At 34.4% G+C, this 12,815-nt stretch overlaps 1 protein-coding gene across 3 annotated transcripts in view; it reads right to left on the reverse strand.

Moving 5' to 3' along the window:
- Nucleotides 1-12,815, reverse strand: part of LOC118193930 (WD repeat-containing protein 44) — a 156,593-nt gene that overhangs the window by 138,551 nt on the left and 5,227 nt on the right. For 2 of the 3 annotated variants that reach the window (XM_085813354.1, XM_085813352.1), the window contains exons 2-3: nt 7,058-7,268; nt 5,197-5,318 (exon numbers count right to left, since the gene is read on the reverse strand). In XM_085813354.1, coding sequence (XP_085669480.1) covers nt 5,197-5,264 — 68 coding nt within the window. In that variant the 5' untranslated portion in view covers nt 5,265-5,318; nt 7,058-7,268. The remainder of the gene's footprint in view (nt 1-5,196; nt 5,319-7,057; nt 7,269-12,815) is intronic. The other variant, XM_085813353.1, reaches the window with a different exon arrangement.

Genomic DNA, 12,815 nt, shown 5'->3' on the forward strand with positions numbered 1-12,815 from the left:
TTGGAGATGGTATATGGAAAGTTTTCTTATTATAAATTATTTTGACAAGATAATGTATAATAATGGTCTTAGTTATAATTCTGCTTTTAATTCAAAACGTTTTTAGCAACTTGAAGGCACTTTTGATTTTGATAAAACTCTTCAAAACTAGATGTAGATGCCTGCCAATGAAGCATAAATGTATTCATTTACCTTTGGAATTGCATATAATTTATAGTGGCATTACAAGTAAAATGTATTGCTCATCAGCAGTATAATCATTTAAAAAGTCACTTTATCTGGACCTTTTAACAGTATTTTGCAACAAGCAAAATTTTGTACCATTGGTGTCATAAATATCTGGTTGTAACAGAAGTTTTTCATCATAAAATATTCTTAATAAAATTAGAAAAAAGAAAACATGAAAGCAGTCCTTTAGTGTAGGTAGTAATCACCAACCAAATCTATGATTTTCTGCCAATGTTTTGGTAGTTTGATATGACATTTTTAGAATGCTTCTTTTTAAAATATCATTAAAAAAACATGTTCAATATTGATGTTTAGGTTATTCAGAAAATTTACTTCTAGTTAATTTTTTTACGTTAAATAGCTCTAAAATAATCAATTTCTACTAGTTACAACATAACTTTGTAAGAATCAGACACATTAGAATAAATAAATAAAGATATTTCTTTGCACTGTTCAAAAGATAAATAAATTATGATTAGTTTGCCATTATAATTTAATAAATATTTAAAAACTCTTAATTGACTACCAGGTATTTAAAAAAAATCACACCAGTATCAATAAATACATTTGCAATTCTCAAGACTAAGATTTAATTTCTCTTATGATTTTGCTTATGCAATCTCTCACAAAGTCTTGAATTAACTGTTGCACTCCAAAGACTGAAAATGCTCCTGTCAAGTAAAATTCAGTAACAACTTAATAACAAATAAATAATGATAAAAAAAAGTTTTGTTATACAGTACAAAGTCTTTAATCCGGACCTCAAAACTACAAACTTGCGTAGTGTTTTCACATGCACATAATATTTTTATGCATGCGCATAACACGTTTACGCATGCGCGTTTAATGTATAATGGATGGTATAAGCTAGGCTAAAATTATCTAATTATCCATTTCAGTTAATGTTGCAGATTGCGTTGTTCCTTAATCTTCTAATTGGATACGGCTTATTATTTTTTGCAGACTGTTCAAGCAATTTTATAAAAAGTAAGCTTGAAATTTCGATTATGTCAAAAAGAGTTTCCGATTCTGGAGCTGCCAAAGGATCTACAAAGTGAAAGCATGTTTCGATGTCCATCAAATAAAAAGTGGAATTGCTGTAAAAAATGGATAAAGGCATGAAGAAAGTGACAGAGAGGTTAGTGAAAATGAAAAAAATTTCGATTGACAAGTTAGTCGGTATTATCGAACAGCAATTACAGGACTTGAACAGTGGAACTTTGTAACTGAACAAGAAATTATGTCTGTTTATAGAATTAAAGAGAAAGTATTAGCACATAAAACAAAGCAACTTAAACAACTTACATTAAAAGAAATTTTTAATAAAGTAAAGAAATAAATATTAAGTTTTTTTTTTTTTTTTTTTTTTTTTTTTTTTTTGTGTGTGTGTGTAAACTTTGATACTCTTTAGATCATAATTGCTCTTTATTTCATAAATTACAGTTTCATATTTCTAATTTTATAATTTCTGCATGCCATCTTACCAGATTTAAATTGGTGATCTATAATCCAGAAAAACCCCTAATCCGGAATCGCTGAAGTCCTGATGAGTCCGGATTAAAGACTTTGTACTGTACAATACTCATATTTTAGAAAATGAACGGCAGGCTGTACGTCTTCTCTGATATAAAAACTCTAAAATTTTACTGTATCATACATAAGACAAATGACAAGAACATGTTGGAATTAGCAATTACCACATGTGTGAGTATGTCTTTTCTGTTTCTTGAATATTCATTGTAGCAATTAGCATATTAAGTAATGCTTCAGCCATTATTTTTACATTAAAATTTTACTTGCCCCTCCCTCGAAGAAAAAAATTGTAATTTTAAAAACAATGATGGTAAAGACTGTTAAGATCCTGAATGCACTTTACACTATTTCAGCATACTTAACTCTTCAAGTGGCAAGGTTTGGGTCCCCAAACTCTTAACATACTTATAATACCATAGATAAATGGTATTTTCTTCATTAAAATTCCAAAATGACCCTCCTATATTATACCTTACTTTTTTTTCCTTCCAATATTTATACTAGTTTGTCTTGACATAAAAGGTCTATCCTGAAAGCAATGTCCTCATTTTTTTTTTTTAAACAAATTTATTGAACTGATTTGTACAATTACTCAATATTCTTCGAAATACAACCCTCCTGCTTTAACACACTTGTTCCAATGTGATTTCCATGCTTTATATGCGTCTCGGAAGCCCATCACAGGAATGTCTTTTAGTAACCTCGTCGTAACCACCTTGATGTTCTCTAGGGTCCCCAAATACTGTACTTTGAGGGATTTTTTAATTTTTGACAATCTTTATCTCTTTTATAATCTCCGATCAAAAAACTCCGATGGCATTTTCTCAAGTTTGAAACAAAACTTTTCGCGTATTGCTGCTTGAGAGTTTTTTTCCACCTTGATTTCGACCGAGCATTCGTAGAAGGGTTCACTGAAATAGGCACTGCTACTCTCCAGGAACCTGGAGCGGAATGGTGCTGGTCGCACTGTGTTCCTAAGACTTCACACACTCTTTCTTCTGTGTAAGTGGCAAAGCTGTGTGACAAATAGTTGTGACAGAAGAAAATGGGATGCATTACTTTTGGAACAGACCTTATATTTCAAAATATGTGCTTTGGCTGGTTAGAGGGTTAATTTAAATAATACACTAATAATGCAATACAGTTATCTGTCTGATAGATTCCCCCCATCCCACTTTGATTTTCATCTCTTTAGGTCATTTAAAAATTTTCTGAGCAGCTTCATTGAAGACTGTCGAAACATTACCTTGATACTTCTTTACAGATAAACTCTACTATAATTCTTTCAATAAAGCAATTTTCAAGCTGCCAGAGAGAGAGCTAAAAGTTATAGAATGAAATGGTGCTTATATGATTTAATGAAATTTTTTTATGCTTCTGTACTATTTCATTTGTAATTATTCTGAGAAGAAAAACCAAATAATTTTGTGGATGACCAAATACATATAACATACTTGTAATCCCTTCACATTTCTACCACCCAAGCATCAAAATTTAATATGCAAGATTATAACTCAAAGATTATTATTTGGTGTCACTTATTTTTTCAATAAAACAAATAATTTGAAGCTATCCATTTACATTTCAGTCTTTAATACTTAAATAATAAGAAGTTTTTATGAAAAAGAATTAGCATGCATTAGTGGCTAATGAAAATATTTTTCTAATCTTTCATTTTTATAAAGCTTCATTGTGTAGGTCAGGGGTCTGCAACCTCTTTGTCATCAAGGGCACAAAACAAAATTTAAAATTCCTAGTGGGTGCCAATCATTCAAGTTTCATAATCAAACGTTATATTGCAAACTAGTTTTGTTTAGAGGATATAACTTTATTGAACTAAGTAACAAACATTTATAATTTATACTCTTTATATAAATTTCTTTTTTGATATGTCAATGCGAAACTTATGTTCGTAATTTGTCTGCTAACTTATTATAATCAACAATATAATTTGAGTTCCATGCTCTTAAAAAATTATCTAAGTGTGAATCAGTAAGTTTTGAATGATATTTTGATTTGAAATAAGTCATTGAAAATGTCCCACAATTATAGGTACTTGAGCAATAAAAATTAATCTTTATCACACATGACTTTAAAATAGGATACTGATTTCTGTTTACCAAGCTCCAAAATATCTTATTAGTTTCACAAGGTTTTACAATAACATCAGTTTGTATGCTTACTATTTCTAAGTTTTCCATATTGTTAAGATGGAAATAGTTAAAAATTGCTGTAGCAGTGTTTTCTGCTTCAGTAATATTAAAGGGATTTTAAAATAGGCTCTAAATTCACAGTCACCAAATCTAGAATCAAATTCAGTTAGCGATGCAGACACAATTTGAAGATACGTGTACGTACCGATGTCATTTCAGACATTCTGCCATTTTTTTGGTAATAGAGAAATGCATTAACAATTTTGCTAAAAGAGGAAACATATACAATTCTCCCATTGACTTGAGACCACCAGCGGCCGAGAGGTAAAGTCGCTGAACACTGGTAGTTCGATCCGAAGTTCAAATTCCGTGAACGGGCTAGCTGCATGGGTGTTTTCCCCACGTGTAACGTGTATACGAGCCAGTTTCCCTTAGAAAGTCCTCCACGAAGTTATCCCCCCCTTAGGCAGATAGCCCTAGTGTGCTTTGCCATAATTAAATACACCAACAACACCCATTGACTTGAAGCTGTTGATAGTGCTGATCATATCAACAATGTGATTATCCACGACTTGTAATTTCAAATTTAGCTCATTAATATTTCAATGTTAAATTGGTCAAAAAAGCCAAATTTGTTTACCAATTTTTATCTTCTAGTTGTTCGTTGTTTTTTTCCTTGGGATGTCAAAAACTCTTTTATTTGTGGCAGCAAACTGATAAATCATTCAAGCACCTTACCCTTGCTCAGCCAATGAACCTCATGTGCAAAAGAAGATCAATAAATTGTGTATTTTCCAAAAGCAGTTTAAATAGTCTAAGCTGCACTCCATTTGTCTTCATTACTGAGCTGATTATTTTTGTAACAACCACAATTACATCTTGGAATTCAATGATTTTTACACACAATGACTGCTGGTGTATAACGCAGTGACATGCAATAAATTTTGCAGGCAAAGCTGTCTCTGGATGTTTTATCTTGAGCTTTTCACTTAACGTTTTAAACAATTTACATACAAATTAAGTTTCAAGAATAAACACTCTTTGTCCAATTGAAAAGGGCATTCTGCAGAACTATATTCACAACAAGCTTTAAATTGACAACTGACAATAAAACTGATCACTAAACCACTGCTCGACATCATGTGACCCCACTCAAGCAGCGTGCTAAAAGTCAAGAAATAACATCACTCAAATAGCTTCAAATATCATGTTCAGTATAACACCAGGCCTCTTTTATTTTGGTCATGCAGTACTTTTGCTACTGAAATAACTTGATACTTACTTAGCAATATGAACAGGTGTAGTGTCTTCAGCATCAAAAAAGATATCTGAATCACTTTCTGAAGACATATTGAATGTTATATAAACAGATCTTTTGTAAAGGAAAATTATTTTTTCTTTCACCTAAAATAAAAAGAAATATATAAAGACACACAGCATTTGATTTAAAATTTTGTTTAGACTTTCTAGCTGAATCAAATAACAATAAATACATTTATTGTTATTTGATTCAGCTAGAAAGTCTATTCAAAATAACTCTTATTATTATGCAATTACACAGAATATACAGAAAGAAAATGTTAGTTTTGTTTGTAAATTAAAAAAAAGGGGGTGGGTGTGTGGCTATAACTAAAGTTACCCTATTTAGACCTACATAGTACATTCTAATAGACCTATTTCGTTGAATCTTGATATACACACATTATATAGATCGTGGGAAAAGCGAATTCGCAATAAAAATCAATAGTTCAAATTCTGAACGACAGATGGAGTTTTTCATGCAGTATAGAAAGGATATTATGCAAACCTGTAGTGTTTTAAAAAGCCAGGAGTCAATGCTATAAAGTCATTCTTCAACATGCCTTCAGAGAAGAAAGATCAAACTTAACTGATCAAGTTTTTTTTTTTTTTTTATCAAAATGATAGTAATTTCTTAAGTGCACAATGAAATATTGATACTTGAAAGGTTTCCTAAAAAAGCTTGAGGCAGGGTTTGACAAAGAGGACAACTAGATTTGAAGAGAATGTGTGTACTGTGAGGAAGAGGATGGAAATGGATTGCAAATGAAATTATGGAAGAAGCTGCTCTTGCCATGATCCAAAGAGCATATGGTTCCTAATATTCTTCAATAAGTGTTTGAGAATTGTCTCATGATTTGTCTCTTCCTTGCTCGACAGTACAAAAGTTTCTGCAATTCATTTCAAAGTAGTATCTATACAAAATCCAAGTTCTGTAAGAGCTGCATCCTGTAGACACAAACAAATGCACTGATTTTGCTAGCCTTCTTTTGGCCAGAATAGCCATTGTCAAAGCATTCCATAGAACATTTTAAGGTCAATCAAGTCACGTTTTACCCTAGATGAAGAAGTTAATAAATTGTTGCAAGTTATAATCCTGTACATTACGGTACGGTGAAGTTTTCCTGCTGATTTCATTCTCGGTTCCCTTTTCTTTGAGAAAATCTTCAAGGCCCTCAAATAGGTTCCAATTTGCAATAATGGGTGCCCATTATTGCAAAATTCTTCAGCAGCATGTCATCCCTGCTTTAGAGGAATGAGAATTTTCAGAGACTACCATGTTTATGTAAGATAATATATCACCTCACATTGATAGCAAACATAACATGTCATGTTGCCATAACTGATCGAGAAGCCCTTAATGCTACCATTGAACATTCTATAACATGCTTTGAATGTGTGATTGAAGCAAATAGAATGCACACTGAACAAAAAGATTTTTGTTTCCAATTTGTGTTTTTGTTCATCATGCACCCTCTTCTCATCTGGTGGTTAAAATTTGAACTATTATTTGATACTGCAGTTTTCTTTTCCTCATATAATGCATATACTAAGTTTCATCACAATAAGCCTACCAGAATGGGTTCCATATAATTTTAAATAAGGTAATTTTAATTATAACCACATTCTATATATGATACAAGAAGTTTATCTCATCTTTTGGAATTCCAATTACATGTGGATTTGACATTGTACTTGCTGCCATGATGATTTGAATTATCAACCAAGAAAATATACAGGTAGAGAGCACATAAAAGCAATATATCTGTAAGATTAAACCATTAGATAAAAAATTTCAAACAGTTTCAAAGCATACGAAATATATAAGACATTATTTGACGTACGTGTTTGATTGAGGCGGTACTGCCACCCTAGTATAACAAAACATTCATCAAGCATATAGGAAAAATACATCTGACAATAGCATATGTTGTTGCTAATTTTAAAAATTGAGGCACGGAGACAGATGCTGTAAAAATCAACCGAGTTCTGGATGTTCACTGGTAGTTTCTGTGCAGATTCTGGACCAAGCTATATGCAATGTTTCTCATGCAACTGTTAAAGAATTAGAAAAATTAAATGGACTAAAAGGTTACAGTGCACCAAATAAAGGTTATATTACTTTAAAAAAGGGTAACAACAAATCAACATGATGAAATTAAATTGAAAACCAGGTAAAATCTCAGTATACATACAACATATATACATTAAACATATATTAACACTAATTAAGCAATTAAAGACCGATCAAATTAAATGATAAAAGCCAGTTTCTCTCAAATACTGAATTGAATTAAAATTGACCTTGTTTCCAATTAAATTATCAAGAGGTATTTAAATATTTTAAATGAAGACTCTTAAAATACAAACATTCTTCTAAAATGTGACGCACCATAAGATGGACATTACATTTTGAGCAAAGGGGCTCACTCTCGCCTTTCAAAAGATAACTAACTATAAGCAGCACGAGAATGCCACTCTTTTCCTCTGATTTCTACTAGCCTCCTAAAATTCCACTTGGGGTTTTACGTTTCTAAATTTATTACTTTGCTGCGATGATTGCCTATTTGTTTACTTTTATGCCCACATGTCCAGGAACCCACGTGTACAGTATACGATAACCACGATTCTTTGAATTTAAGTTTAGCCTTAGGACTTCAACAAGAACTGGATTCTGTGTATCAGAAAAAATACCTAATGTGTTCGGTGCACTAAACAGGTTGTAGAGACATTAGGTATTTTGGAAGCAGGAAAGATGAAAAATGAACAAAGTCCTCGCCGAGAATCGAACCACGACCTCTGGAATACATGCCCAGCATGCACACCACCACACCACGAAGGCATGCCCAGAAGATGGGAGAAATACCTTATATACTGCCTCTTTAACCTTTTCGTGATGGTGCACCTTTGTTTAAGATGCTCGTGCACGACGGAAGGGAACCGAAGGCAGTCACCATACAGGATGGAGGTTTTGCATCGCTAAGCCTAATTTTATAAAAAAAAATCAGAAAAAAAAAAAAGTTTAGCTTCTAGCATAGTAATTTTTGGTATCATTTTAGATTATTACTTGAGCTCTTATATATGTTAAAATTAGGACTTAATAACGTTTTTTTCTTTATTTTACATGAAAATATACTTAAAAAATTGCTTATCTTGTAAAATAATTTTCGGAAGCGCTACTCAAATTATGCCAAAGTTTTAATTTATAAAAATCCATCAATAAAGTTTAAAATTAATAAAAAATATAATAAAGGCTATCTACAGTAAGAAGTAACAAAATTTAAAATGAAGACTGAGTGTGGTAAATCTCAAAGCACGGAGAAGTATCACTTCTAACTCTTAGAAAAAGATTGACTTTCTAACTCTTTAGAAAATGAATCATCACCCTCATGTGCATTAATAAATGGTTCATTGACCATACGAGGGTATTCTTCCTCTAAAAAATGGCGCCTTCCCGCCATAATAGACTGGAGGTGAGGTTTTCCGAAATAAAAAGAGAAGAAACGGAAATATATCTGAAGGCAATGCAAAACGTAACAATACTCCACATGCTAACCCTAAAAGACGGTACATAGTAAAGGAAAAAATAAAATAAAAAAAGGAATTGGATATAAATCAGACATGCGAATGTTTTCATTAGCACGCAGCGATTTAAAGAGCTCACCTCTGTTTACGCTTTCCCACCCCTCCACCCTCGCAAGAGCTGATGAGTAAAATACCAAAGTCAAGCAGAATATATCTAACTCAAGGTCAGGAACCTAAAAGTGTGTTCATTTCAAAAGTAATGGACATAGGATGCCATCTAGTGGCCTTCAGAAAAACGTTCCAGCTTTAAATGCATATACACATCACCCGTCCTCTGAATACAATCTCTAGCAATGCGTGGATGGGATGCCAGGCTGTAAGAGACGTTCTTAGGGAACGCGTATATGGGACACCCATCCTGAAAGGGTTAAAAGGGCGACTGAGGATTTTAGGGGACCCAATCACTAGATCCCAGTTGTGGAGAATCATCATCCACCACCCTTTTAGTTTAGGCGCAACTGTACAGACATTAGATATTTTGGCCATCTTACCAGATTTAAACTGATGATCTATAATCCGGAATCGTCGAAGTCCCGACAAGTCCGGATTAAAGACTTTTGACTGTAGTATATACTTTGATGCCTTTGGAACGATCTTGAAAATTGTCACCAACACCAAAATGTTTACTGCTCATCATAATGTCGCCAAATCTCATGTGTACTGCAGATGGAGGTTAGAATAGAATACATGAACCTCGATAGTACTGCATACTAGGATTAAACCGATTTTGCTTTATACGAAAATACGTATTTTCTTCAGTTAAACATGTACTGCATATGCGAGTCTCTCGATTCTCGACACTACTGGAAACCAAAGTTGCTGGAAACTTGCTTTGCCTTTCTAAAAGACAATCTAATTGGAGCTGTGAAAATTGACTCAATGCCAGCTGCCCGCTGCCCAAATGACGTTCACGCGATACATAATTCGCCAAGAGAGTGATCACTTCCAACGTCAGAGCAAAACTTACTTTTTTTAGGGGATGGGGGATATCGCCGTAGGAAATTCCCTGACCTTTTTCCGGTTTTCCAGGTAGCGTGGCAATCCTGCTTACCATAAACCTTTTTGCTGTGAAAGAAATTAGACACTAGGTGGTTTCTCTTGAGAAAGGCTTTACGGATGGAGGTTTCTAGAAGAATCATATTATTGATCATTGTTCTGCCTTTACGGAAACTACTTTGGTAAGGGAAAATAACATTATTTTTCTCCAAGTAATATACTAAGCAGCGGTTTACCATTTTTTACAGCAGCTTGCAAAGTAATTAGTACGTGAGATATGCTGATAGTTAGATGGATTCTTTGGGTCTTTGCCCGGCTTAGCTATGGAAATGACTACAGCTTTCTTCCATGCACCGAGAAAGGTATGCTCTCTCTACACTCGATTCCAAAGAATGAGAAGGGCAGCCAATAACTTACAGTAGAGACGCTTTCATAACTGATACCATCTGGACCCGGACTAGTTCTATGCGACTCCAACATCGCTTTCTTCAGTTCAAATACAGTAAAGTTGTCATAACGATCCAAGTTGTAAGAGCTGAAATACAAAGGGAATTTTTCCCAAGAGATGCTTTGCAGAAAGAAATGCAAGTGGATAATTGTTGCCATTAGAAACGGCGCCATAGTTGTCACCAATAGCATACGCAATTTCTTCTCGGGAGCTCATCACTCAGCCATTTTTTCCCCAAAACGAAAGTGAGTGGTTTTTATGAAGTCCGCATGCTTTCCCAGACTCTTTTACTTGATGTAGAGAATGTTATTGATGGCGCATATGAGATCCACGACTCCCTCTGGCTCCGAAATCTTACTTTTCTAGCATCTGCTTTTTTGAAGGCTATTATGTTAGACAAAACGGGGGTATTGACGAAAGATTCCCCTCGTTTTTCTATGCTGTCTCAATGTCACCTGGCATTATCTGTTCCACCATGGTTTTGAATACTTTGGTAGTGTTATTGATGTCATAGGAATTAAGCATCTAGCTGCCTGAACTATAGTATCAATAATGGCTTTCACTGTTTTGTCGACATCTTTTACCATTTAGCTCTGCAAGAGATGAGTTCCCAGTCTGCCCTCATGTATAAATCAGGGTTTCCTGATATGGGATTTAGTCCTTCTAGTTAAAGAGATATAACAATAGCAAAATGATAGCTGTTGTAAGGATAACTTCTAACAATAAATGCAGAAAAAGGTAAAACAGATGGCAAGATCAATAGCATGAAATGTCTGTGTTGGTTTGTGGAAGTAGGCATCTTGTCCATTATTGAGGAGAGCATTTCAAATCGTCTGCTCAATTCGTCTTCTCAGGAATTTATGTCTTTACTTCCCCAGAAAAGCCTCCGCCCATTTAAGTCTTCTATTCAGATAAACGGTTCTGGCAGCTGCTCAATTAGGTCGTCCAAATTCTGCTAAACAATGGGATTATTTGGTGGCAAATAAATGGAAACTGTGGTAACCAAAACAAGAAAGTGTGTTTGTACAGCAACAGCTTGTCAAATGGAATATAATTGAGAGGTAATGGATGGAGGGGAGGAGACCCACCCCTCCTCTAACTCGCTCACTTATCAGATTGTCTTTCCTGGCCAAAACATACCTCCAAAGCTTTGCATGCTGGTCTTGTTTCAGCAATGTTTCCTGTAATGTGAAGCAGCCAGGCTGATAAACATTGATCATCTCCTTGATGTTAGCAAGAATGTGGTGAAATCCACGATATGATGGCGGCCATTATGCCTGATGTTTCTTTCCTGTGCTGTTTTTTCGTTTTGTGTGGGATGAAGTTTTTTGGAATTTCTAATCCCTCTTCAATTTCCATGTTATCTGAGCCAAGGGATTCTGATATATCCTCTACAGAACTATTAATCTGATTATGTACTTTTCTAGAAGTTTTTTTTGCAAGATATTTTTCTGCTTAGTTTAAACTTTTTTCTCTTTTTGTGCACTGAGTGAGTTGGTTCTTTCTTGTTTTTAACTGTATTGTCTTGGGTTTTGGATGAAGGAATACTAGATGCACTGATTGGTGTCTGGGTGGCAATATATTTAGTGGATTTTACAAGACTGGCAAAAGATGTATTTGCATACTTTCTACTATTCTCCTAGCCTCAGCATATGAAATTTTTTTAGTCACTTTGCCTGAACTTCCCTTCCCAATTTCCATTTTGAACAAGAATGAGAATATGCTGGATGATCTTCCCTTGCAATTTATACTCAACACTGCAATTATTGCTATTGTGACCAACCACTCAGCACCGGGTGCAAGTCTGTTTGCCAAGACAGGACATCTTAGAATGGCTAAAATGCTGGCATTGGAAGCATCACATTGGGTTTGGAATATAAGGTCTTATGGAGCAATTTAGATATCCAGCCTTGATAATCTTTACCAGATTGGATGAGTTGAAAGTCAGGATCACGTGTTTCCTACTGATCAACTGACCTTCCTTGCGCATCTTGATCTGCCTAGCAGCACAAACCTTTTGGTCAGCTAACTCGGAAACAAACTCTTCTTATGAAAAAACAAACACAAGGTTGATCTCTGAGATAAAGCCTCTACAAAAGTTGAGTGTTTTGTGCACTGACACAGTTATAAATATTTGCCTAAGTTTGATTTGACATAATAGGGAAGCACACTGGATGCCCGAAACGGTCACCAGAACACCAGAATAAGCAGGTCACCAGAACGGAGACCCTTTATGTTTATTGGCTCACCAGTGTATGAATGGATATATTTATTTACTAGGAAAGGAAACATCTTTTGTAATTCGTCAGAGGGACTAGAGACAACAAGGAAGCACAGTTAATCATTAGATTTATTGGCATTTGCATTGGTAAATATTTCTTAACAGATTTATCCACAGGGTTGGTACTTTGAAAAATTTCATTAAAATCAAGTTTTTTTGATATATGTATAGCATCCATGATTTAGAGAAATAAGATTCGGGTGCGACCACCGCAGATTCCTGTGTTAGGGCTATCCAGACCTATACGCAAACTGAAGCCCCATAGTTGGCTTTCCCAAAAGCAGGTACTCCC

This window comes from Stegodyphus dumicola, chromosome 3 (genome assembly GCF_044657685.1).
Source record: "Stegodyphus dumicola isolate Sdum_Otavi_A_Nest chromosome 3, ASM4465768v1".
Classification (NCBI taxonomy): domain Eukaryota; kingdom Metazoa; phylum Arthropoda; class Arachnida; order Araneae; family Eresidae; genus Stegodyphus; species Stegodyphus dumicola.